Genomic DNA, 23918 nt, shown 5'->3' on the forward strand with positions numbered 1-23918 from the left:
ATTCTGAAGAGGAGGAGCAGGACTTGCTGGAAATTCCAAGGAGTGGAGCGGAACTTCCTGGAAAAGTCTGAGGAGGGGGAGGAGGGACTTCCTGCAAAAGTCTGTGGAGGGTGATCGGGACTTCCTGGAAAGGTCTGAGGTGAGAACAGGAGGGTGGCTTCCATGGAAAAGTCTGAGGTGGTGGAGCGGGACTTCCTAGAAATGTCCAAGGAGGGGGGACTTCCTGGAAAATCAGAAGGGTGACCAGGACTTTCTGGAAGGTCTCGAGGGAGAAAGGGGGAGGAAAGGAAGAGGATGGACTTCCTGGAAAAGTCCAAGGAATAAGAGGGAGAATGGGAAGGACTTTCTGGCAAATTTCGAGGAGTGGGGAGCAGGAAAGTACGAGGAGAGGGAAGGACCTCCTAGAAATGTCCCAGAGGGATAAGTGGGACTTCCTGGAAAAGTCCTAGGAGGGGAGAAAGGATTTCCTGAAAAGGTCTGAGAGGGGGGTAGGAAACTTCCTAGAAAAGTTCAAGGGGGGAAGGGATTCCTGGAAAAATCTGAGTTGGGGTGAGATTTCCTGGAAAATTCCGAGGAGTGGGGAAAGGACTTCCTGGAAATGTTCTAGCAGGGGAGGAAGGACGTCTTGGAAATGTCCCAGTTGGGGTGAGCAGGACTTCCTGGAAAAGTCCAAGGAGAGGGAAGGGTAGGATGAGGTGAGCGGTACTTCCTGAAAAGGGGTTTTCCAGGAGGTACACCCTCCCCTTCCTTGGAATGTTTCACGAAGTTCCTCCCTCTTTACCCCCATCTGACTTTTCCTCCCCTCCTTGGACTTTTTTAGGATGTCCTCATCTTCCCCCTCCACTGATTTTATGCAGGAAATCCTTCCTCTCTTTCGTTCCCACTAATGCTGCGAAAAGCACAGTTAGTTTTTGTTTGGATTTGCAGTGACTTTGTGGGCTTCGGTTGTGTGTTGTTGGTGTTATTGCCATCATTTTGACATTCGCCTTTCCATGCTTGCACGAGTTGGACAAAGTTTATTGAGGTAGATTTACTTCAGTCAGTTGTCCTTCCTACCACCAACTCACACCTGTTTCCAAGTAAGATATTTTCCCATGGCTAGACATATTTTCAAAGAATTTTGGAAATGCATAGCACTGCTTGTATGACAGTGACACTCCTTTATAACTATCACATGATGTCAATACAAGGAGACAAAAGCACACACAATGGGCTTCTTTCAGTTTCCATCTACCAAATTCACTCACAGGGGTTTGGTTAACCCAAGGTGCCACATAGAGGGACTGAACCTGAATCTATGTGGTTGGGAAGCAAACTTTTTAACTATACACTTGTGATTGCAATACAGGTCCATTGATATCTAAAATGCTTGAGCCCTGGTTCTGTTGAAAAGAGCCCAGGATGTTATATCAGCACTGAAAAATGCAAGGAAAAAGGCACTTGAAGCTACTGGATTCATCTATATTACATATTCAATTACTGCATGCAATGATGTGTTGGAATTTCTGCCAATTTTCAATTTTAAGAAGTTTAAATACACCTATTTTCTAATGCAAATATTGACCATAGAAAGATTTGAATGCAGCATCGTTTTACAAAACAGTGTGAACAATGGAATGGATGTTCAGATTGTCTTTTGATGTTTATGGCAGATACCCATATGTTTACGTTGTATCAAGATGAAATAGCAATCAAAGAAAATTAAGTTTCTGTATGAAGATAACAAATGATTCTTCAAACATTTTATATAAGAATAATTATTTTTACCAATTTGGTACACTATTATCTATATCCTGGCTTTTGAGCTGTTATGCCATGTTTTTTTTTTGTGTCTCCCGTGTGAGGTATCTAAAAGGGTTGACGAAGGGAAGGGCATCAAGCTATAAAATACTATGGAAATCCCATCCAATCTATACCAACATAGGAAGGTTGATGCCAGATGATAATGAATGATTTGGTACAGTTGTGAAACCTGAATTCTTGAGGCTATTTCGAAGCAAGAAAAAAATAATACATCATGCATTAAAATATTTCAAATTAACTTATTTTTGTGCTAAATGTTACAGTTTACATTCATCATTCTTGCACATGTTCAGTCCACTTCTGGATGAAGGCCTCAATATCATCTCTCCACCAACCAAGGTCTGATGGTTTCCTCATCCATGTTTGAGTACTGAAGCATTTAACAAAATCTTCATTCCAGCTTCTGCATGATGTTTCCCTCCGTTTTCTGGACATGGTGTCCACTCTCTCAGTTTGCTACTCCATTTATTATCCTTTCTTCTGAACACGTCCCGTGGAAGACCATTTCAGAAATTTATTTTCCAGATAATATCCATTAAACCTATTGCCACATTTACCCTGTGGTTTTGCCATTTATCCATTTTGTTAATCTTCAGCATTCTTTTTTCCATGATTCCCTGTACTCTTTTTTATACTCTTTTACTTGTTTCAGTCATTTGACTGTGGCCATGCTGGAGCACCGCCTTTGTTGATCTTAAATGTTTTTCAAAACAGTTTACATTAACAAATCGGAAACAAGAATAAAAATTAGATTAAGAACCTCCTCATTTATCTTTATTGACATTAAGAGATTGATAAGTATTATTTATTGTTACATAAAAAGGAAAATATAATCAGATTTTATATTCACTGGTTAGTTTCAGTAACATTGTGAATAAAATAAAATAAAAATATATGAAGCCATGCTCACTGGCATATAAATGATATAGACCTACTAGCAGACACTAGATTTAAATTCACCTAAACTGGCTGTCATGCACACAAATCTGCATGCTGAATGAGCAGAAAATCTTGCAAACATTTAGAATAAATCAGAAGACTTACATTTACCAGAGAAAAAAATTGAAGAAGGCAAAAAAAAGAAAAAAGAAATTGTACTGGAAAATGTAAGTGTTAACTTTAACTACACAACAAGGGCTGTCTATCCAATGATAATACAAATAATCACAGGATTTGAATTTCAGTAGAACAAAGTAATTTTGGTTTTTATTTATTGAAAAGAATGAGTAATGAAGAAGAAGGCGGAGCTTGTGTCTATACCAATTGATTAAAAAAAAAACAAACAAAAAAAAAATGGTAATTCATTTACATATTGAAACAGTTAAACGTTTTCAGAACAAACCCAACTTGTTCTATTTTCTCTTAAAACCATGATCCATATTAGATGAAACAGCCTTCAAGAATCAACAAGTGAAAGTTTTACTTCTTTTCAGCTGAATAGTTCTGTCTTGCAAGACTTCTGTTGTTGTATACTCCTGTTCATTAATGCTTTCATTCTTGAATACCTCCATTCTACAATGAATGTAAACTCCTTTCATTTTTTGAAATCATATCTTCCAATTTCATGCTGATATTAAATTATTGAAAAACACTACCTTTGTTGGAATTAATTTTGAAAATAATAATTTAGCCAAATTACTTCTCATGATTAATCTGGTGTTTGGAACGTAAATTGATATGAAATCATGATGGAAGGTTTTAATTTAATTCACTTTAACAGGAAGTTTTGTATTATAGAAGGAGGAACAATATCAGGCAGGTTGATATCAAAAGGGCTGAAAAGAATAAATGGCAGTCAGGGTGAAATGAAGGGATCCCAGTAAAATAAATACCTGTACAAGTATCAGTTTGATTTTTCAACCGAAACAACATTTGAAAACTTAGATGTCTTCCTAAACCATATCAGTGTGAGATGACATCTATATCAGAAAAATTGTCCAGTAATTCAAAATAAAAATCACTATCTACATACTGATTCTCTTAAAGCTAGCAGTAATGTACTATTGGACTGGTCAAAATTATTGCTGCTTTTTTTCAACAAATTTTAATTCAACAAAAACAATAACAATATTTAACAAAAACATTTTAAAATGATGGTCTGACCGTCTGCTTCCGGAATAATTATTTAAAGATGTTTTTGTTACATGTTGTTATTGTTTTTGTTGAATAAAATTTGTTGAAAAAACCCACAATAATTATGCACCAACCGAATAATTTTAGTTTCAGAAGTAAATGAGAGAGAAAAAAAACAAACTAGAAGAAAAGAAAGGAAAAAAAAAAATCTTATTCCAGATTATTTTAGTAAGAAAGAGAAAAAGAAAAAAAACAGGTAATTTTGAATAGGTGTACACTGCTTTTCTTTTGTTTAAAAGGTATGACACTTACCTATTAGCAACAAAGCAATGATAACTTATAAATAACATCTTTTTGTTTTTTGTACTTTAGTAGAATCTTAATATGAATTGTAAATGGAATAAAATCTACAAATAACAATGTTTTAATCACTATTGTCCATTGCTGTATTAATTGAGCAAACTATAATTAATTTAGTGTCTTGAGAAATCTTAATTAAAATTCTACCCATAATGAGATGAATCAAGAGCTAATCATTGTCTGAATAATTAACTGATGAAGAGCAAGGCTGACAAACCTGGAATTTCAATTTATTAAATTTGGGTGGAACATGGTTTTTATAATTTGCTTCAGGTCTTCAATCAAGCTTTGTTAAAAGCTATTCACATTATAAACAGAATTCTTCTTTTAAACACTCAGACAGAATATTTTTTAAAAAAAGGGATGACGGGGGTGGGGCAAACTGAAGTATAAGCAATAGCACATGCAAACACACACACACGTACATATATATTTATGAGAGGACATTTTTCTACAGGTGAAAAAGTAGACAAAAAGTATTCTGTGTTAGGAAAGAGAATTGATGGAATTAATTTTCTTCTACCCTATCTTTGATTATAAAATCTGTCATCACAATATCATCTGTGAGTGTCAAGAAATCATCTCCAAATATTGATAATTAGCAAATAATTTTGGAACAATTCATAATTAAATTTGTGGGTTAATCAATGATTATAATCTAAAAGTAGTTAGATGTAATATTCTAGTAGAATATGACATACATTTTGTTCTGTGCCTAAAATAATGATTCTATTGAAATCAGTTGGCATTCGGGGTCAGAAAGGAAGGATTTAGGTTAATAATATCAGCAGATTACAAGACACCAGCCACCAACTGAAATGCAACATTAGGAGTTCGAATCCTTGAGGTTTCAGTTGCTGGCACAGTTAATCTTCTTATAATGTTTAAGAACAGATTTCCTTATAAGACTATTTTGTTAGCAATATCACAACCAAAGAAACAAAAACAGTTTTCTGAATTAAAGACACAAAGAACCATCACTATATTTGTACCATATGTATTATGAAAAGAAGTTGGTAGTGGCTGCTTTCAATGTTCAATAGAGAAGAGGAAGTGTAAATCAAATATTTACTTACTGACATGATTTAATGAAGCAGAACTAAAAGAAACGGGGCTAAAATTAGTCCACAGAACTAACTTTCAATATTTTGTATTCAGTATTGGGTATATTGTATAATGAAATACAGAATGAAAACCCATTGTTACAAATATCCAGAGCATTCCATATGTCGGTCAGGTATGCAGTTTCTGCAAAGGGGAGATGTGTAGAAAATAAAATATGTAACCAAATATTGTATGTCAGAATAGAGAACATAAGAACAGGCTAATATCTGATTGACAGTGAGGAGAGGCAGATTCAGTTTTTAGTCAAAACAAGCCAATAGCTTATATTCAATGTAATTCTGGAGAAAGACAGTTTGAAAGAAAAGAGGACTGGACTGAGTCTTGAATAATTTTGTTGTTTTTTTTTTTTTTTTTTTTGCATTTTGTAAGTTTTAAAATTGATTGTTAAATAAGAATGGTAATCAGTCAGAATCTCCAATTTAAACTTTTCCTTTAGTGTAATAAATGCTTTAGCAAGTTTTTCATTAGAGTTCTGGAATGATATTGTCAATACAGTGTCATGTTTGAGTTTAAGCAGTATATCAAAACTTCTGTGTTTATGGCTACTCCATAAAACCGATACAATCTGAATGGATATATGCAATATTCTAAATTGAGTTGATTGTTTTGTTTTTAAATACTGTGGAGAATTCATGAGCAAAATCTGAGAGAACATCTCTACAGTAAATTGCCATAGTTTATTTGTTTAATGTTTTATAAATCTTTCTCTATTTTGCTCTAAACACAACATAAGAGCGAGTTAATGCCCTTATTACTTCTTAATCAGATCAATTATACATAACACTTTCTGTTTCCTTTGCATAACATGTAGCTTTCATGTTACACAATACTGAGTTGATGTTTGGGTGGACTATTGATGAGAACTCACTGGGGTCATTCTCCAAAAGTATTGAACATGCCTGTAAGATCACTGAACTCTGGTGTGGTCTGGTCAAGCATTGGAAACATGTTATTGAATTCTTCTGGCTGCTGTTGCTGCTGCTGTTGTTGTTGTTGAGCTTGTTGTGCTCCTGCTGATGGATTGCCTTGAGAAGAACCTTGCTGAGCATGATCACCTGTATTTCCAGACCACTGCTGCCATAGTGGTTGGTTACCTGCAAAATATAATATTACCATTGAGAAAGCCATTTAATAGATCAATTTATTCTTCATATTTCAATCAACTACAGGCACCTTCAGCTGTAATTACAGGCCTTGTTATTCTAAGTGAAGGTGCATGGTTCAGTGGTTAGGGCATTGGACTCACAATCATGAGGTTGTGAGTTCGATTCCCAGACCAGGAAGTGTGTTGCATTCTTGAGCAAGACACTTTATTTTATGGCGCTCCAGTTCACTCAGCTGTAGAAAAAAAGTAGCAATGTCATTGGTGCCAAGCTGTATCGGCCTTTGCCTTTCTATTGAACATCGGTGGCATGGAGAGGGGAGGCTGGTATGCATGGGTGACTGCTAGTCTTCCACAAAAAAACCTTGCCTGGACTTGTGCCTCAGGGGGTCACTTTCTAGGTGCAATCTCATGGTCATTCATGACTGAAGGGAGTCTTTACTCTTTATGCTAAATCCCAGGAGGGGGCATAATAAAGAATGCACCATTTTAACACACAAAGTTGCAGTCACAGGCACAGATACTTTTCCATGGTCTTTGTAATTACTAGGTGGAAGAGAGAAGCCTGGTGCAGCCATCCAGTTTGCCAGACCTCAGTCATATCATCCAACCCATGCTAGCATGGAAAGCGGACATTAAATGATGATGAAGATGAATTCAATGTGCTATACATGCACCTTTGATGAGTTGTAGTGCATCTGAGCACCATACGCAGTAATTTCATCATTGTCGCTATCGTCATCATTATCATTGTCATCATTTAATGTCCATTTTCCATGCTGGCATGGATTGGATGATTTGACAGGAGCTGGCACACCAGAGAGCTGCACCTGGCTCCAATTGTCTGCTTTGGCATCGTCTCTACAGCTGGATACCCTTCTTAATACCAACCACTTTACAAAGTATACTGGGTGCTTTTCACTTAGCAACGGCATGGGTGCTTAATATGTGGCACCAGCACAGGTAATAACTAGCAGTAGTATTAGCATTCACAGTAGAATTAAAGAACTGATTGAAATTCGACTTACATTTGAAATCTGGTAAGTTGAAACCAACAGCTGGCAAATCTGGAAACCAAAATGCAAGAATTACTTTATGTACAGCATAACATTCCCAAATTATTTTTTTCCCCTTCATTTTGTTTTTGAAAATTATATTCTCATTATCATAATCCTATAAATAAATGCTATTAGGCGCAGGAGTGGCTGTGTGGTAAGTAGCTTGCTAACCAACCACATGGTTCCGGGTTCAGTCCCACTGCGTGGCATCTTGGGCAAGTGTCTTCTGCTATAGCCCCGGGCCGACCAGTGCCTTGTGAGTGGATTTGGTAGACAGAAACTGAAAGAAGCCTGTCGTATATATGTATATATATATGTATGTGTGTGTGTTTGTGTGTCTGTGTTTGTTCCCGTAGCATTGCTTGACAACCGATGCTGGTGTGTTTACGTCCCCGTCACTTAGCGGTTCGGCAAAAGAGACCGATAGAATAAGTACTGGGCTTACAAGGAATAAGTCCCGGGGTCGAGTTGCTCGACTAAAGGCGGTGCTCCAGCATGGCCGCAGTCGAATGACTGAAACAAGTAAAAGAGTAAAAGAGTATTACATAATTTATCTCAAGACTTGTATGTTAAACTGTGATGCTAGGTTTTCATTTCATTATTTCTTGTGGCTTGTTTTTGTACTATGTGACAGTAGTTTGGAACATGTAATTCCATTGAATTCATGTAAATTCTGTTAATGCATGTATGTGTGTTATTGGTGTTTTTGGAAAGTGATGTCAGTTCATTAACTACTTTAACCCTTTACTCAGATCACTCTGTCAAATAAAATGTTTGCTGGTTTATATTATATTAATCTTGTTGTTTAGAGATTTCAGTAATGTGATAGTTTAATTTTAGAATGACATTGTAGGGTTGAGGTGAGAGGCCAGATCTGGCCAGTTTCAATATAAAACAGGTGAAATATTCTGGCCGGATGTGGTCAGTTTGAATGCTAATGGGTTAAGAGTTGTTTCTGTGATTTCTAAATCTGAACTGTTTTATTAGTTTAATCAAATCCATTTCAAACTTCTCAAAGTACTTGAGAAGGGGACAGCGAGAGAACGAAGAAGAAGGAAGAGAGAGAAAGAGAAAAATAAAGGAGTGAAGGGAAAAGAGAGAGAGAGACGGAGATAGGAGTGATTAGCTAAAAAAAAACAAACACTTGCCAAGTTTTGTGATGCCTTTGAGACTATAAAATTATAAAATATCATTGGAGCTTACCTGGAGAACTGTTGTCTGGGCTCATTTGATTATAGCCTGGGTTTGTACTGTAGTCAGCAGTTGGCTAGAATGACAAGAGAATATAAAGTTTACATTGTAACAAATAATTCTTGGAGGAGTTCAAAAGTGTACCTAAACATGTACACTTCTTTTATCTAATTACTTGTTTCAGTCATTAAACTGCAGCCATGCTGGGGTACTGCCATAATCAAACAGTAAAAATTTCCATCAAAACACAGCTTCTCAACATGTGCTTTCATGCAGATAAAAGAGTTCTTGGTTCCGCTTGTTACTATGGAAACAGGCATGTATTTTCTCACCGACAAAAGGGTTCTCATGTTCTGCTTGTTACTATGGAAACAGGCATGAATGTTTCTGTGGCTTAAGATTGGTTAAAATCACCAAAATTTTTAACCTTTAACTGCTAATAACTCTTTATTTATTGATTTATAGCGAAAATGATTTTCACGTAATTCATTAGCCTATATAGGTGTATCATTACACTGAATATGAAATCAATTCGAACAGAACTGATGCTGGCAACCAAACAGACAAGATTCAGTTTTTCTTTTCTCTTTTTTTTCTTGCACATACATGCTTTCTAAAATAGTCACAAGGCCCCAGCATTAAGAAGGGTTGAATCAATCATATCAACCCTGGAAGAATGAAAATAAAGATCACTTGAGCAGGACTTAAAACTCAGGATAGAAAGGGCTGTAACTAAATACCACAAGGCATTTTGCCCAATGTTCCACTAATTTCACCAACTTAATGATTAAGTAATGTGCAAAATAATAAATAAAACGTATATACTATATATATCAATCCTCACATCATCATCGTTAACTCCGCTTTCCATGCTAGCATGGGTTGGACGGTTTCCACCATATATACAATGCAGATGTGATAGGTTTGAACCAATGACAAGTGGTCAGGAGTCTGAATTCCTAACTTTTGCAACCATTATAGCTTCATCACACCCAACTAAAATATGAGAAAAGTGAAAAGGATACAAACCGGCTTTGTGCGTATGCTCTTGACTAGACCCGCATTACCGGCCTTTGAGAGGGACTTCGATAGGGGTGTTACCCACGATGGCATGCAACGGCCACGCTCGGATGGTGTTTTCTTATGTGTCACCGACACAGGTGCTAGACGAGGCTGGCGGACGGCACGCTCGGATGGTGTTTGTTACGTGCCCTCAGCACGGAGGCCAGTCATTGCGGTACTGGCTACGGTCACGTTCGGATGGTTTTCTATGTGCCACCGGCACTGGTACCACAAGATACAAATAGTTTGATTTGATACGATTCGATCTCACTTGCCTCACAGGTCTTCACAAGTGTCACAAGAAGGAAGGTATGCCACAGGTGGACTGACTACGTCCCAGGTAGGGGCCACGGATTATGGCTTCACTATCTTGCCGGGTCTTCTCACGGCACAGCATACTTCCATAGGCTCGGTCTCTATCATTTCCATGGTGAGACCTAACGTCCGAAGGTCGTGCTTCACCACCTCGTCCCAGGTTTTCCTGGGTCTATTAGTAAGCCTTAAAAACAAATAAGGATTTTGTCCTTGCCTCAGTTTTATAGAGATATAAGCCTATAAATGAGGTAAATTACAATGGAACAAGTACAATATCACAACATATATACAAATGCAGCTGTAGATAAGGTTTGAACCTATGACCAAGTGGTCAGTAGTCTGCATCCCTAACTTTTGCAACCATATAGCTTCATCACAACCAAACTAAAATATGAGAAAAGTGAAAAGGATACAAACCTGGCTTTGTGCGTATGCTCCTTGACTAGACCAAGCATTACCAGCCATTTGAGAGGGACTCTGATTAGGGTGTCTGACCAAAGATGGCATTGTTGTGGCAGGAGATACCTGAGGAAGTGACATGGCAGCAGAGACACTGTGACTGGGGTATTTCATTGTAGACTGAGAATTGTAGCCGTACAAATCTTGTTGGGTAAGGTTACGATTAGTGCTTAACATACTGCGGCTGTAAACATCGGCTGTAGAATAAGGATCACGGTAATCTGTTTTCACATTAGCTGTTCGTAAACCTAATGAGTCTGTAGGTAGGCCCCGAGGAGTCGCATATGTATTTATAGTCGGCGTTGGCTCTGAACTTTGATCAGTTGGATTCTGCATAGTTGGGGCTGTAGAATTACCTTGCTGGACACTTCTAGAACAAAATTTGGGGATTAAATTCTCAAGAAAATTTGGACTGCAAAATTGAATATGGTAACAATTAAAAAAGCATAAATAAAAATGAAAAATGGTTTTGTTATATTAATTCAAATAGTACTGAATTAATCCAACTAAAACTTAACTAATTTTAACTCAGATTCCAGACAAACATAACAACTTCATAGGGAATATATATACGTACATGTATATATATAAACAAGTTACATTTGAATTAATATGACTTGGCAATATGTATCAAGATTTCCCTGTTTGCATTAGATGCCAGGTAGTCACTCTTGGTCCTCTAATTCCTTGACCTAGTGAAACATTGAAGATGTGACAGAAGAAGAAAGGGATGCACCAGCATTAGGCTTGTACACATTTTCTGCTAAGTAGAGATGACTAACGTGAATGTAAGTGCTTTGCTCAGGGATACAATGCACAACCTAGTCTAAGAATTGAACTCACAGCCATATGATTGTGACCCCAACACCCTTCACATATACACTTGATAATCACTGAAAAAATATCAACTGGCTCATGAGGCCCAAGCCCAGTGATGTGTCCCCAACAATTTTTGATAACACCTAAGCCAGCAATGTAGGTCAGCTAATATATTAGTGTTTGAGCCAACCTGAAATGCCTCTATGTGGTCACTCGATTTGCTAGAAACAATGGTGTGATTTTTTTGGATTACACTCCACTGTCTTAGTAAAAAAACATACTGGATAATGTAGTCTTGAATTCCCTGAATATAGAGAAAAAGAAAAACCAGGTTGGTCATGGTAGGAAAGCTTATACATCTGCTCAGTCAGGGTCGATCTCAGCTCAGGCAAAAACAACCACTAAACTACAACAACCCTACTGTTTTAGAAACAAAGAAGGACACATTGGATACAACAGTCTTGGACATATAAAAATACACGACATTCAAGGTTAGAACATCTCTGATCAAAGATCTGCTTGATCAAGGCTGACCTGGGGTTAAACAACAACATATTAACCTTCAATTGTATACTGACTGACGCAAAGCATAAGCTCTAGGCCTAAGTGTCGAGCCACACTCCACATTATTACTGTTTACTCATTGCATAATAAGTGCACAGAGTGGTTTCAGGCCTATTTGAAGTAATATGGCATATCTGATGTCATCATCATCATCATCATTTAACATCCGTTTTCCATGCTAGCATGGATTGGATGATTCGACTGGAGTCTGGGAAGCCAGGAGGCTGCACCAGGCTATAGTCTGATCTGGTAGTGTTTCTACAGCTGGATGCCCTTCCTAACGCCAACCACTCCGTGAGTGTAGTGGGTGCTTTTTACATGCCACTGGCACAGGTGCCAGGGGAGGCTGGCGACGGCCACGATCAGTTGGTGCTTTTTACGTGCCACTGGCATGGAAGCCAGTCAAGGCAGTGCTGCCATCGGCCACGTTTGGATGGTGCTTTTTATGTGCCACTGGCATGGGTATCACAACTACAATTTCCATTTGATTTTTATTTTGATTATTGATGTACTTGACTCAATAGGTCTCCTCAAGCACAGCCGGTTCAAGGTACTTTTGATGGGCTGGGGCTGCTATGTGAAGCCGGTGCATGAAACAGCCATGAACTCACGTTGAAGAACCATTATTGGTTTGCTTCTAAGGATTCACTTTGTTACCTTTGTGTCACAGACTGATGAGGGCAAAACTACAACAGCAGCAACCGTTACTGCCAATGTCACCCATGATGTCATATTTCTACAGTTTTGAGGTAGATTATTACTAAAGTGCAATTAACACTAATCTTGTGATTTCATTTACACAATGTCGTAAAATGCACTCATGCCAGTGCCACATAAAATGTGCTAGTGCTGGTGCCACATAATCTGCACTCATATGCCGATACTACATATAGTGTATTTGTGCTGGTGCCAAGTAAAAGCATCCATACTGGTAGCACACTGTAAAGTGGTTGGCATTAGGAAGGGCATCCAGCCATAGAAACGATGCCAAAACAGACAATTGGAGTCTGATGCAGCTCTCCAACTTGCCAGCTCCTGTCAAATCATTCAACCCATTCCAGCATGGAAAATGGACATTGAATGATGATGATGATGATGATGATGATGAATGCTTCAGTCAGTATATTCCCGGACCATCTTTGAATGTAATATGTTTATGTAAATATTTATTGGGTTGTCAGATAAATTTCAATTCATTTCCCCCCCCCCCCCATTCATTTTAATCCTTTCTAATGCTATTTGAATTAACATGCAAAATATTTTTATCATAATGTTTTGTGGGATTTTTGTAGCTCCATTCTTCCTCTACAACTTTTGTTTATCATTTCTGAAACTTTCATAAATTTTATCACTTTTCAGGCATTTGGAAGTAAATAAACAAATTTATCTGACAATGGCTGGCTTGGAATTGAAACTACAAATCTCTCTACCTCCACTGTCACAATATCAACATATGTGATATGATTCCTATGTTTCAAAAGTTTAATACATTGTCCTAAATGGAGTAAAGATTATTTGCCAACATAACATGGCAGTCCTGGTTTAGGATGAATGTTGCTGTAATTTAGCCCCAGAAGATATCGTCTCAGGGTCACTATATGACACGATCTGTGTCCTTATATTTTCGAACAAGGGAATCCTAAATATTTCCAAAAGTAAAAATAATTTTGATGTGTTTAAAGTGTTTTTCTTATTTTCTTATGTTGGTATGAAGCTGAAATGGGTAATCCATTTTCAAAAAGCATTCATGGCTTAAGCAAAACAAAATGAAGTGAAGTGATATTATTCTAACTGGAAATAAAAACTGAGATCACTAAAAACTTATCCAGTGTTTAGAAGTGTGCTGATGAGAGAGCCTTTATGTGGCTGCTTGGCATATGAAATAGCAACCAAATCTCCTTCATATTACACATTCTATCATTGTAATTGGAGAAAGGATACATTGGATAAATGTAGTCTGAGATACACAATGCATGAGAAGATACAACAATCATGGTTGAAATGCTTTAGATCATAGATCTACTGAGTTAGGACTGACTTGTGTCTAAACTCAGCACACACACATACATACAAAATACACATATGCATATTCTTAAGTTTCTGTTACTTACTTAGCAGAACTGTTGTTACAAACTATGTATTCCACTTCGTCTGTGTAAGGGTTTTGGAAACTAAAACTGCTTGTTCTCAGCCACATCCATTCCCGATTCGATGCTCTAAAACGGTACATAATGGACATCACCTGGCCTTTCAGTTTTAATACTGCAAAATAAACAATAAAGATTCTTAGACCATTCGGTAATCCACCCCATAGATAGATGACTTAATGCATAAATATATCGGCCCATTGCTTCACCTGCCAAGGTATTGCACCATCACATCAGATGTCAAGATCAACAGGGAAATTGACAACAGACCAGAAAAAGTGAACAGTGCATTTGGTAGACTGTACAAATGCATGTGGAAAAACAAACACCCGAAAAAGGACACCAAGATCAGTGTGTACAGTGCCATAGTCCTTACCACTCTCTTAAATAGCTCAGAGTCATGGGTCACTTATCGTCATCATCTACACTGCAAATGCTTCTGCCAACACTGCCTCCACACCATTCTCAACATCCACTAGAGTGACTTCATCATCAATGTTGGAGACCTTAATCCGGCAGAAGTTACCAGCATTGAAGCCATGCTGCTGAAGTCAAAGCTATGCTGGGCAGGGCATGGCATGTCTCCAGGATGAAGGAACATCACCTTTCTAAGACTCTCCACTGGCCATTGCAACAGAATAGCATCAAAGAAGCCATACAAGGACTGTTTGTAAAAATCCCTTGATGCATGTCGCATCAACCATCACCAGTGGTCCACCCTAATTGAGGACTGTGATGCTTGGCACTTCACCATCAGTTAGATAACATAGTCTTAGGCACATGTTTATATATGAAAGAAAAAGAAAAATTACAAGATGAGCAAGGCTGGAAAGCCAGAAGGCAGGAATCAGAGCTGATCAGAGGTGTGAACAGCAACTAAGTGGCACTCCTTTGGTTGACGTGTGTTCCATTTGATCCAATCCAAAGAACAACCTGCTTGTGAAATCAATGTACAAGTGGCTGAGCACTCCACAGATACATGTTCCCGTAACATAGTTCTCAGTGAGATTCAGTATGACACAGAATGGGACAAGGCTGGCCCTCTGAATTACTAGTAAGACTCATTTTTGCCAGCCGAGTAAACTAGGGCAATGTGAAATAAAGTGTCTTGCAGGGACACAATGCCGGGGATTGAACTTATGACCTTATGATCAAGAGCTGAATACTTGAACCACTAAGCCATGTGCATTCATTGAACAACAACTACAATAACAACAGCAACAATAACAATTAAAATAAAAGCAAAAGATAGAAACCAACAGCATACCTTGTTCAAAGCTATCTTTCATATGGGCTTGGTCTTCCGGATGATAAAAATCAAATGCAGATTTACCAAGAAGTTCCTGAGGTTGGTAGCCTAGTACTGCTGTCACTCTACACAAAACAAAATGAAGTAATGTAATACAGTTTCCTTTTGTCAGCATATATTCGACATATACCTTGTTATTTACTGTAGTTGTATGCCACTGTTCCATTATGAAACCATTCCAAGCTACTAAAACTTGGGGTTGCCACTGCTGCACCTCCTCCTCCTCATCATCATCATTTAACAACGTCCATTTTCCATGCTAACATCTCTCTCTCTCTCTCTCTCTCTATATATATATATATATATATCATCATCATCATTTAACGTCCACTTTCCATGCTAGCATGTGTTGGACGATTTGACTGAGGTCTGGCGAACCAGATGGCTGCACAAGGCTCCAGTCTTTAGCTGGCAGAGTTTCTACAGCTGGATGTCCTTCCTAACGCCAATCACTCTAAGAGTGTAGTGTGTACTTTTACATGCCACCGGCACGAGGGCCAGTCAGGCAGTATTGGCAACAGCCACGCTCAAATGGTGTTTTTTACGTGCCCCCTGCACAGGAGCCAGTCCAGTGGCACTCGCAATGACCTCGCTCAAATGTTTTTCATGTGCCAGTAAGGCGACGCTGGTAACAATCACGCTCGAATGGTGCTTTTTACATGCCACTGGCATGGAAGCCAGTTAGCTGCTCTGGCAATGATCATGCTCGGATGGTGCTCTTAGCACTCCACTAGCACAGATGCCAGTCATCGAATTTTATTTCGATTTCAATTTATATATATATGTGTGTGTAGAAGGTACCTGTGGAAGGGGTAGATCCAGGAAGACACAGGACAAAGTTGTGAGAAAAGACCTTTGGACGCTACGCCTCAGTGAGGAAATGACAAGAGGCTGGGAGATGCGGTGATTTGCTGTACTTGATAAGATATGTCGGGCTAAGTGAAATCGTTGTCTTCCACACATACAGGCCTGTCCTTTCAGGTGCTGGTGCCACATAAAAAGCACCTGTGCCGGTGCTGCATGAATGCACTTGTCCTGATGCTGTGTAAATACACAGCATGTAAAATGCACCCAGTACACTCTGTTAAGTGGTTGGCATTAGGAAGGGCATCCAGCCATAGAAACCATGCAACAACATACAATTAGAGTCTGGCCAGCTCCATGTTACACTGCCCAACCCATGCCAGCATAGAAAGAGGATGTTAAACAATGATGATGATGACACACACACATACATACATACAATACGATTCTTTAAGTTTTCTACTATCAAATCTACTCACAAGGCTTCCTCTTGTCAAACTGGGATCAGAGTAGAAGGTATTTGCCTAGGGTACTGTGCAGTAAGATTGAACCTGGCATCAATTTCTTCAACTAAGAGCAGTGCTCCAGCATGGCCGCAGTCAAATGACTGATACAAATAAAAGAGTGAAAGTATATATATGCAGGCACAATGATTTTGTGATGAAGAAATTTGCTTCACAAGAAATTGATGCCAGAACTTATTCTTTGCAAGCATAGTACTTATTCTATTGGTCTCTTTTTGCCGAACCGCTAATTTACAGGGATGTAAACATACCAGCATCAGTCATCAAGCGATGGTGGGGGGTCAAACATACACACTGGGCTTCATACAGTTTCCGTCTATCAAATCCACTCACAAGGCTTTGGTTGGCCCGAGGTTATAGTAGAAGACACTTGCCCATGGTGCCATGCAAAGGGACTGAACCTGGAACCATGTGGTTGGTAAGCAAGCTACTTACCACATAGCCACTGCTGCACCTATGTACATATCAAATATACAGTTCCCCCACTCACACTCTCACTCATGTGTGTGTTCCTATTCCATGCTAACATGGAAAAATGGGTGTAACGCAATGATGAAAAAGGAAAAGCCAGTCTTGCCAGTAGATTTCAGAAAAGTTCCCTTCACTTTTTGTGACATGTTAGCAGGCATCTGTTGGTCTTGAGAGACGATGGATCTGAGCCTAGAGAATTTGTGTCAGCTACTGATGGTGGTGTAGCATCTGTGGCCATACAGGCCCACACAGGAGTGGTAGTCACACATAAAGCGACTGCATTTGAAGAAGCCCTCTACTGGCAAGATTGGCTTTTCCTTTTTCATTATCATTGCCTTTCACCCATTTTTCCATGTTGGCATAGAATAGGAACACACACACACATATGAGTGTGAGTGTGAGTGGGGGTAACTGCGTATTGGTGTAATTGGAAACCACATGGAAGCTCAGTGTGTGCATGCATATGATGATGATGATGATATATATATATGTATATAAACACACACACACAAACACATAAATATACATATATTATTAATAATAATAATACGACAACAAAAGAATGAATGAGACCTTGATATTATGTAAAATAGAGGAATTTATCTATAAACTAACAGCATAGCCCGGCGTTGCCCGGGTATGTAAGAGCCCCTAGTAGGCAACGACTAATCCCAATCTAGTCCTTTCCCTCTAGGGAACGAAGGCGCACGTGTAGGTTGCAATGTCTTCTCTTCACTCCCAAATAACTATCAAACAGCTATCGATAATTCAACCCAACCAATTCCTACCAGGAAGAAATTACATTCGAGACTTTACCCCCAATTTGGGGAAAATTTTCGGTGAAAATTTTTGAAAAATTTTTGGGGAAAATTTTCGGTGTAAATTTTCGAAAAATTTTGGTGTAAAATTTTTGAAAAATTTTTGGGTAAAATTTTTGGTGAAAATTTTGGAAAAATTTTTGGGGTGATTTCGGCACCGCTAGGTTTCCATACTTTGTTATTTTGGCACCGCTGGCTTTCCATACATTGTGATTTTGGCACCGCTGGCTTTCCATACTTTGTGATTTTGTTACCGCTGGTTTTCCATACTTTGGGGAAAATTTTCGTAAAATTTTTGGGAAAAATTTTTGGGTAAATTTTTCGAGAAAATTTTCGAAAAATTTTTGATGAAACTGTTCGAAAAATTTTGGGGGAAAATTTTCGAAAAATCAATCCCAGGACTTATTCTTAATAAGCTTAGTAATTATTCTATTGGTCTATTTTGCTGAATCACTAAGTTACAGTGACGTAAAGACACCAACGTCAGTGTCAAGCAATGGCAGGGGGGGGGGCAGAGACAAACACAAACACACAAATACACACACACATATATACATACAAACATACATATATATACACACACGATGGTCATCTTTCAGTTTCTCTCTACCAAATTCACTAACAAGGCTTTGCTCGGCATGAAGCTATAGTAGTAGACACCCAAGGTGCAATGCAGTGGGACTGAACCCAGAACCATGTGGTTGGGAAGCAAGCTTCTTACCACACAGCCACGTCTGAGCCTATTTAAATTTCGGAAGAAATATATCTTTTTGCTAAAGCAAACATAAGTGAATCTTACCGCTGGTCAACAAATGTAAACTTTCCGTCTATGCTGTGTCGGGTAATAAATTCTGAGGAAGCGTTTTGTCCCATGAGATCATTGCAGTTTGTTGCACTGGTCACCTGCAGTCGACCTATACCAACCAGGCAGCAGTGGCTGTGGGGCTCCTCTCCATCTTGACGCTCTATCTGTTGCACTCCTACAAAGGAAACAAATCCATTTTCAAGGTCTGAAAGTAAGTAATACAGACGTTAGCACTGTGTTGATATGGAACACGGTGAAGAACAACATAGCTACATAGAAGAACTGGAAAAGGCACACAGAGACTAAATGCATAAGGAGAAGGGTGTTTAACAACTATTATTATTATTAATAATAATAAAAATAACAGCAGCAATAGTACTTATCATGTTGTCAGTAATATAGATTTCGAATTTTGGCACAAGGCCAGCAATTTTGGGGAGAGGGGATAAGTTGATTCCATTGACCCCAGTGTTCAACTGGTACTTATTTTATTGACCCTGAAAGGATGAAAGGCAAAGTTGGCTTCAGTGAAATTTGAACCAGTATCTCACTGGTACTTGTTTTATCAACCCAAAATGATGAAAAGCAAAGTCGCAGAACATGAAGCCCGAAGAAATGCTGCTTAGCAGTTTGTCCAGAAAAATAACGATTCTGTCAGCCTTCCACCTTTGATCAATGATATTATGAAACCAGTTTTAATTCATGCAGTGCATTGAAATTACGTAGGCATATCCATGTGATTAAGAAGTTCACTGTGCAATCATGTAACTTCAGGTTCAATCCCCCTACATGGCACATTATGCAAATGTCTACCTTCCATAGCCTTGGTCAACCTAAGCCTTGAGAGTGACATTAGGTAGACAAAAACTGTGCTGAAGCTCATCAAATGGACTGTAACTCTTAGCATTCAGATTATTCAGTCAAATGTAATGCTTATTTATATTTACATCGTTTAGAATTAACCATGTCATTATCTTGTAGCTTTGAGAGCTTTATAGGATTGTATATTTTTAGAATGACATTGTAGGGTAGTGTGACAGGCTAGAACTGGGTGGTTTGAACATAAAAGAGGTTCAATAATTGGGCCTGATAGGGCCATTGGAATGCCTTTAGTAGAGTACACTCTTTTGCAAACACTCAGACTAAATTAAATAATCTGAAGATAATTCCTGACTCATTATTTCTTCCTTCATCCCTGCTTTGGAGGCATCACTAAAAGAAATCACATATGAAAGACTTTCTCTTCTGACAAAACAGTTTCAAATCATACCCCCACCCCAAATATATTTAAAAATGATAAACTGATTTTTCCCAAATTCTTTCCGACTCACTTTACTCATTTCCTCCTTTTCCAGTAAATTTTGAAGTATCACACATTTTAAACAGTGGTAGAAGACCTACCTGGATCCAGCAAATTGACTATTCTTCATAGATTTCTTTGCTTATATGAATGTACATGATTTTTCTGGCAATAATTTGTCCTTCACATTAAGTTAAAAATCAAAATAATTTTCTTACCAGTTTAAAAAAACCCAACAAATCTTTAAATCATTAAAGTTCTGATGATGATTCAATGAGAGTTTCTACAATGTCACTCAACCTGCTAGAAATAGCAGCTAAATCTCCCACAAAACACACCTTATTGTCCAGAAAATGAAGAGACACATTGGATAGTGCAGTTCTAAATAAACAGCACTTGAGACAAGGACCAGATGATCATGGTTGGAAAACTGCTTTTGATCATGTCTGCTAGCTCAGACCGGGGCCTGGAGCTATACAACACCATTTCTTATGAGTTAACCGACCATGGAAACCTTTACTAATATTCTCTATGTGGTCTAGCAATAATCATGTATTGTCAATGTTCAATGTTTGAAGTAGTTGTTCGGACCAAGTCAGTTTGATAGAATAGACCTAATGATTCAGGACACTCCAGCAATGACTATCTCATTTGGGACTACAGTATCCAATGTGTTGTTCTATTTTCAAGACGCTAGTGTATGATTACAGGGATATTTGGCAGTCATTTCAAAAGAGTCAAGCTGCCACAGAGGCTCCCTTGTTGGTTTGTAATATTCAAGCCATGACTAGTCTCCATGCAGCCAGAAACTGGTCTCCACCATTTTGCTGGCTTTGGTTTTCAAGTTGGAAAATCAATAATTTGGCTTTGGTGCTTTTGAACCTCTTGGATAGAGCAGCTGAAGTAGTAATGAGCTGCTGATAGATATCATAAAAAATACAATATTCTCATGACATTGTAATCATTATATCTTAAATGACACTGTAATGGATTTTCTATGTTTTTTTATTTTTTTTTTATTTCAAGGTGCCTTACCTCTGTTTGATGGAGGCCAGTTCTTTATATAACCTGTAACATGGACAACTGAATAGCTATTGCCATCAGAGGATGGACCAAATGCGTTTCTCTGACGGACTCGAATTGTATGGTTGGCAGTCACAGGATCGACTTGGACGTTACCCATCTTCATGCGGCAAATGAAACCACGCCGAGAACCCATGCACAAACGTATGGATGCTATCAGGGAGGAAAGAAAAGGATGTAGAAAATGTAAGTTAAAAAATCAACAATAAAAGCAATAAAAAACAATAAAAAGCAAAAAGTAAACAATAAAATAAAGAATTTCCATTGATGTTGCCGCTGGACTGGCTCCTGTACAGGTGGCACATAAAAAGCACCATTTGAGCATGGCCGTTGCCAGTACCGCCTGACTGGCCCTCGTGCTGGTAGCACGTAAAAGCACCCACTGCACTCTCAGAGTGGTTGGTGTTAGGAAGGGCATCCAGCTGTAGAAACTCTGCCAGATCAGATTGGAGCCTGGTGCAGCCATCTGGTTCGCCAGTCCTCAGTCAAATTGTCCAACCCACGATGATGATGATATTAGAATCATTTGACTTTGTGTCAATGGAACCAGCTGGTTATATTGGTTGCCTAGTAACTGTCCTGGAAACTATTAGAAGGTGTACTTCAAACAAAGACATGTTAGCAATGGGGTAGAAAGGTTCACTTAACACCCATGAGGTCCCAGGTTTGATTTCACAACACAGTGTTTTTTTTACTATAACCTGGGGTTGACCAATGCCTTGTGAATGAAATTTGGCAAATAGACACTGGGTGAAAGCCTATCATGTGTGTGTGTGTGTGTGTGTGTGTGTATCATCAGCTTTATCAACATTTTAACATTCACTTTTTCATGGTTGCACGGGCAGAATACGGACAGAATATACCAGGGCAGATATTCTATATAGCCAGAGGCCCTTCCTACCACCAACCCACACCTGTTCCCAAGTAAAGTAATTTCTCCCTTTGGCCAGACATGTTTTCATGGAAGATTGAGAATGGCCACCATGTGCATAATGGTGACACTCATTTACAACAAGCATGGGATGTCAAGACAAGAAAGCGACACATAGACACAAACAAATATCCATATATGATAAGTTTTTTTCAGTTTCCGTCTACCAAATTTACCAACAAGGTTTTGACAGTTCAGGGCTATAGCTGAAGACATTTGCTCAAGGTACTATGCAGAGGGACTGAACCCAGAACTAAGTGGTTCAGAAGCAAAGTTCTTAATCAGACAGCCCTGCCTATATGTCTGTATGTCAGGGTGTACCTGGCTCAAACAGTGCTAGGATCGATATGATTGACTAAGATCCCTTTAAAGTGATAGACGGATAATTCATCGACAAACAGTTGGCCAACAGACAACTTACAGATACTCCATGATCGATACTTCCAGCCAATTGTCCAATCGGCGAATTGTCTGCACACGTTTAAAGCAACGCCCGACTCGGGCTGCAGTCTAATGATTGAACACAGGAAAAGAATATGAAGAAAGAAAAAAATGTGGGGAAAAGAAAAAATAAAGATACTTTCTCAACTTACATTGATGACCTTCTTTCTTAACAGTTCCAGCTGAAAAATAATTTATAGAAAAAAACCAATGAGTAATTAGAACTAATGGCAGTGGTGATCAGTTAATTAATGATTTCAATTTTTTGCCACAAGGGCAGCTTGGGGGAGGGGATTAAGTCGATTACATTGACCCCAGTGTTTCACTGGTACTTAATTTATCAACCCCGAAAGGATGAAAGGTAGAGCCGACCGTGGCAGAATTTGAACTCAGAACATAGCGACGGGCAAAATACCGCTAAGCAATTTGTCCAGCATGCTAATGAATCTGCCAGCTTGTCACCTTATATTATACAGTTAATTAATAGGCTATAACAATATGAGTTAACGATAGAGTCTCTCTATCAACATTAGACTTGATAGAAATAGCAATTAAATCCTTTTTAAATTAGACACTACTGCATTAGGTTACCCAATCAGGGCTGACTTGAGGCTAAACAACTACTATTGCTGCTGCTACTACTACTGCTACTACAACTACTACTAATACTACCACTACTACTTGCATTATGAGCTAAAAACAGCAACCAAATTTCTCTCATATCACTCTATCAGCCCTGCTGTCTTTTAAAACAGAGACTAAACATTGGATAGTGATTTCCTAGTTTCAACGTCATACAAAATAAGAAGGGATGGTCACCACACAAACATCTTTGATTGGAGTTGAAGGCAAACAGCAAAATCTGGTGCATGCCACTACTTGCACTAACGTTGCAATATGTTTAGAATAAGACAAAGTGATACAATTTCTGAAATTAAACACACATTGGATAACATAGTTCTAGATATACTATGTATGAAAAATAAAGATGAAATGGTCACATTTGGAACAAATTTGATCACAGAACTGCTTGATCAAATTAACCTAGGGCTAAAGAAGAAGAAGAAGAAGAACAACAACAAATGTTACTGTTGCTGCTGCTGTTATTATTACTACCCACACACACATTATGTTATGCCTCAATCAAATTCGATGACTGGCATCTGTGCTAGTGGAGTGCTAAGAGCACCACCTGAGTGTGATCGTTGCCAGAGCAGCAGACTGGCTTCTGTGCCGGTGGCACATAAAAGGCACCATTCGAGCGTGATTGTTACCAGCATCGCCTTACTGGCACTTGTGCCGGTGGCACGTGAAAAAACATTCGAGCGAGGTCGTTGCCAGTGCCACTGGACTG

At 38.6% G+C, this 23918-nt stretch overlaps 1 protein-coding gene across 4 annotated transcripts in view; it reads right to left on the reverse strand.

The window, feature by feature from the left end:
- Positions 1–2555: 2555 nt before the first annotated feature.
- The window catches only part of LOC115220540 (aryl hydrocarbon receptor nuclear translocator homolog), an 80298-nt gene continuing 58935 nt past the window's right edge, over positions 2556–23918 (reverse strand). For 2 of the 4 annotated variants that reach the window (XM_036509840.1, XM_036509838.1), the window contains 9 exons: positions 22717–22746; positions 21145–21345; positions 18804–19014; positions 15346–15452; positions 14043–14193; positions 10507–10918; positions 8725–8788; positions 7492–7530; positions 2556–6455 (listed from right to left, as the gene is read on the reverse strand). In XM_036509840.1, the coding sequence (XP_036365733.1) occupies positions 6235–6455; positions 7492–7530; positions 8725–8788; positions 10507–10918; positions 14043–14193; positions 15346–15452; positions 18804–19014; positions 21145–21345; positions 22717–22746 (1436 nt within the window). In that variant the 3' untranslated portion in view covers positions 2556–6234. The remainder of the gene's footprint in view (positions 6456–7491; positions 7531–8724; positions 8789–10506; positions 10919–14042; positions 14194–15345; positions 15453–18803; positions 19015–21144; positions 21346–22716; positions 22747–23918) is intronic. The other 2 variants (XM_029790684.2, XM_036509839.1) reach the window with 2 other exon arrangements.

This window comes from Octopus sinensis, linkage group LG16 (genome assembly GCF_006345805.1).
Source record: "Octopus sinensis linkage group LG16, ASM634580v1, whole genome shotgun sequence".
NCBI classification, from domain to species: domain Eukaryota; kingdom Metazoa; phylum Mollusca; class Cephalopoda; order Octopoda; family Octopodidae; genus Octopus; species Octopus sinensis.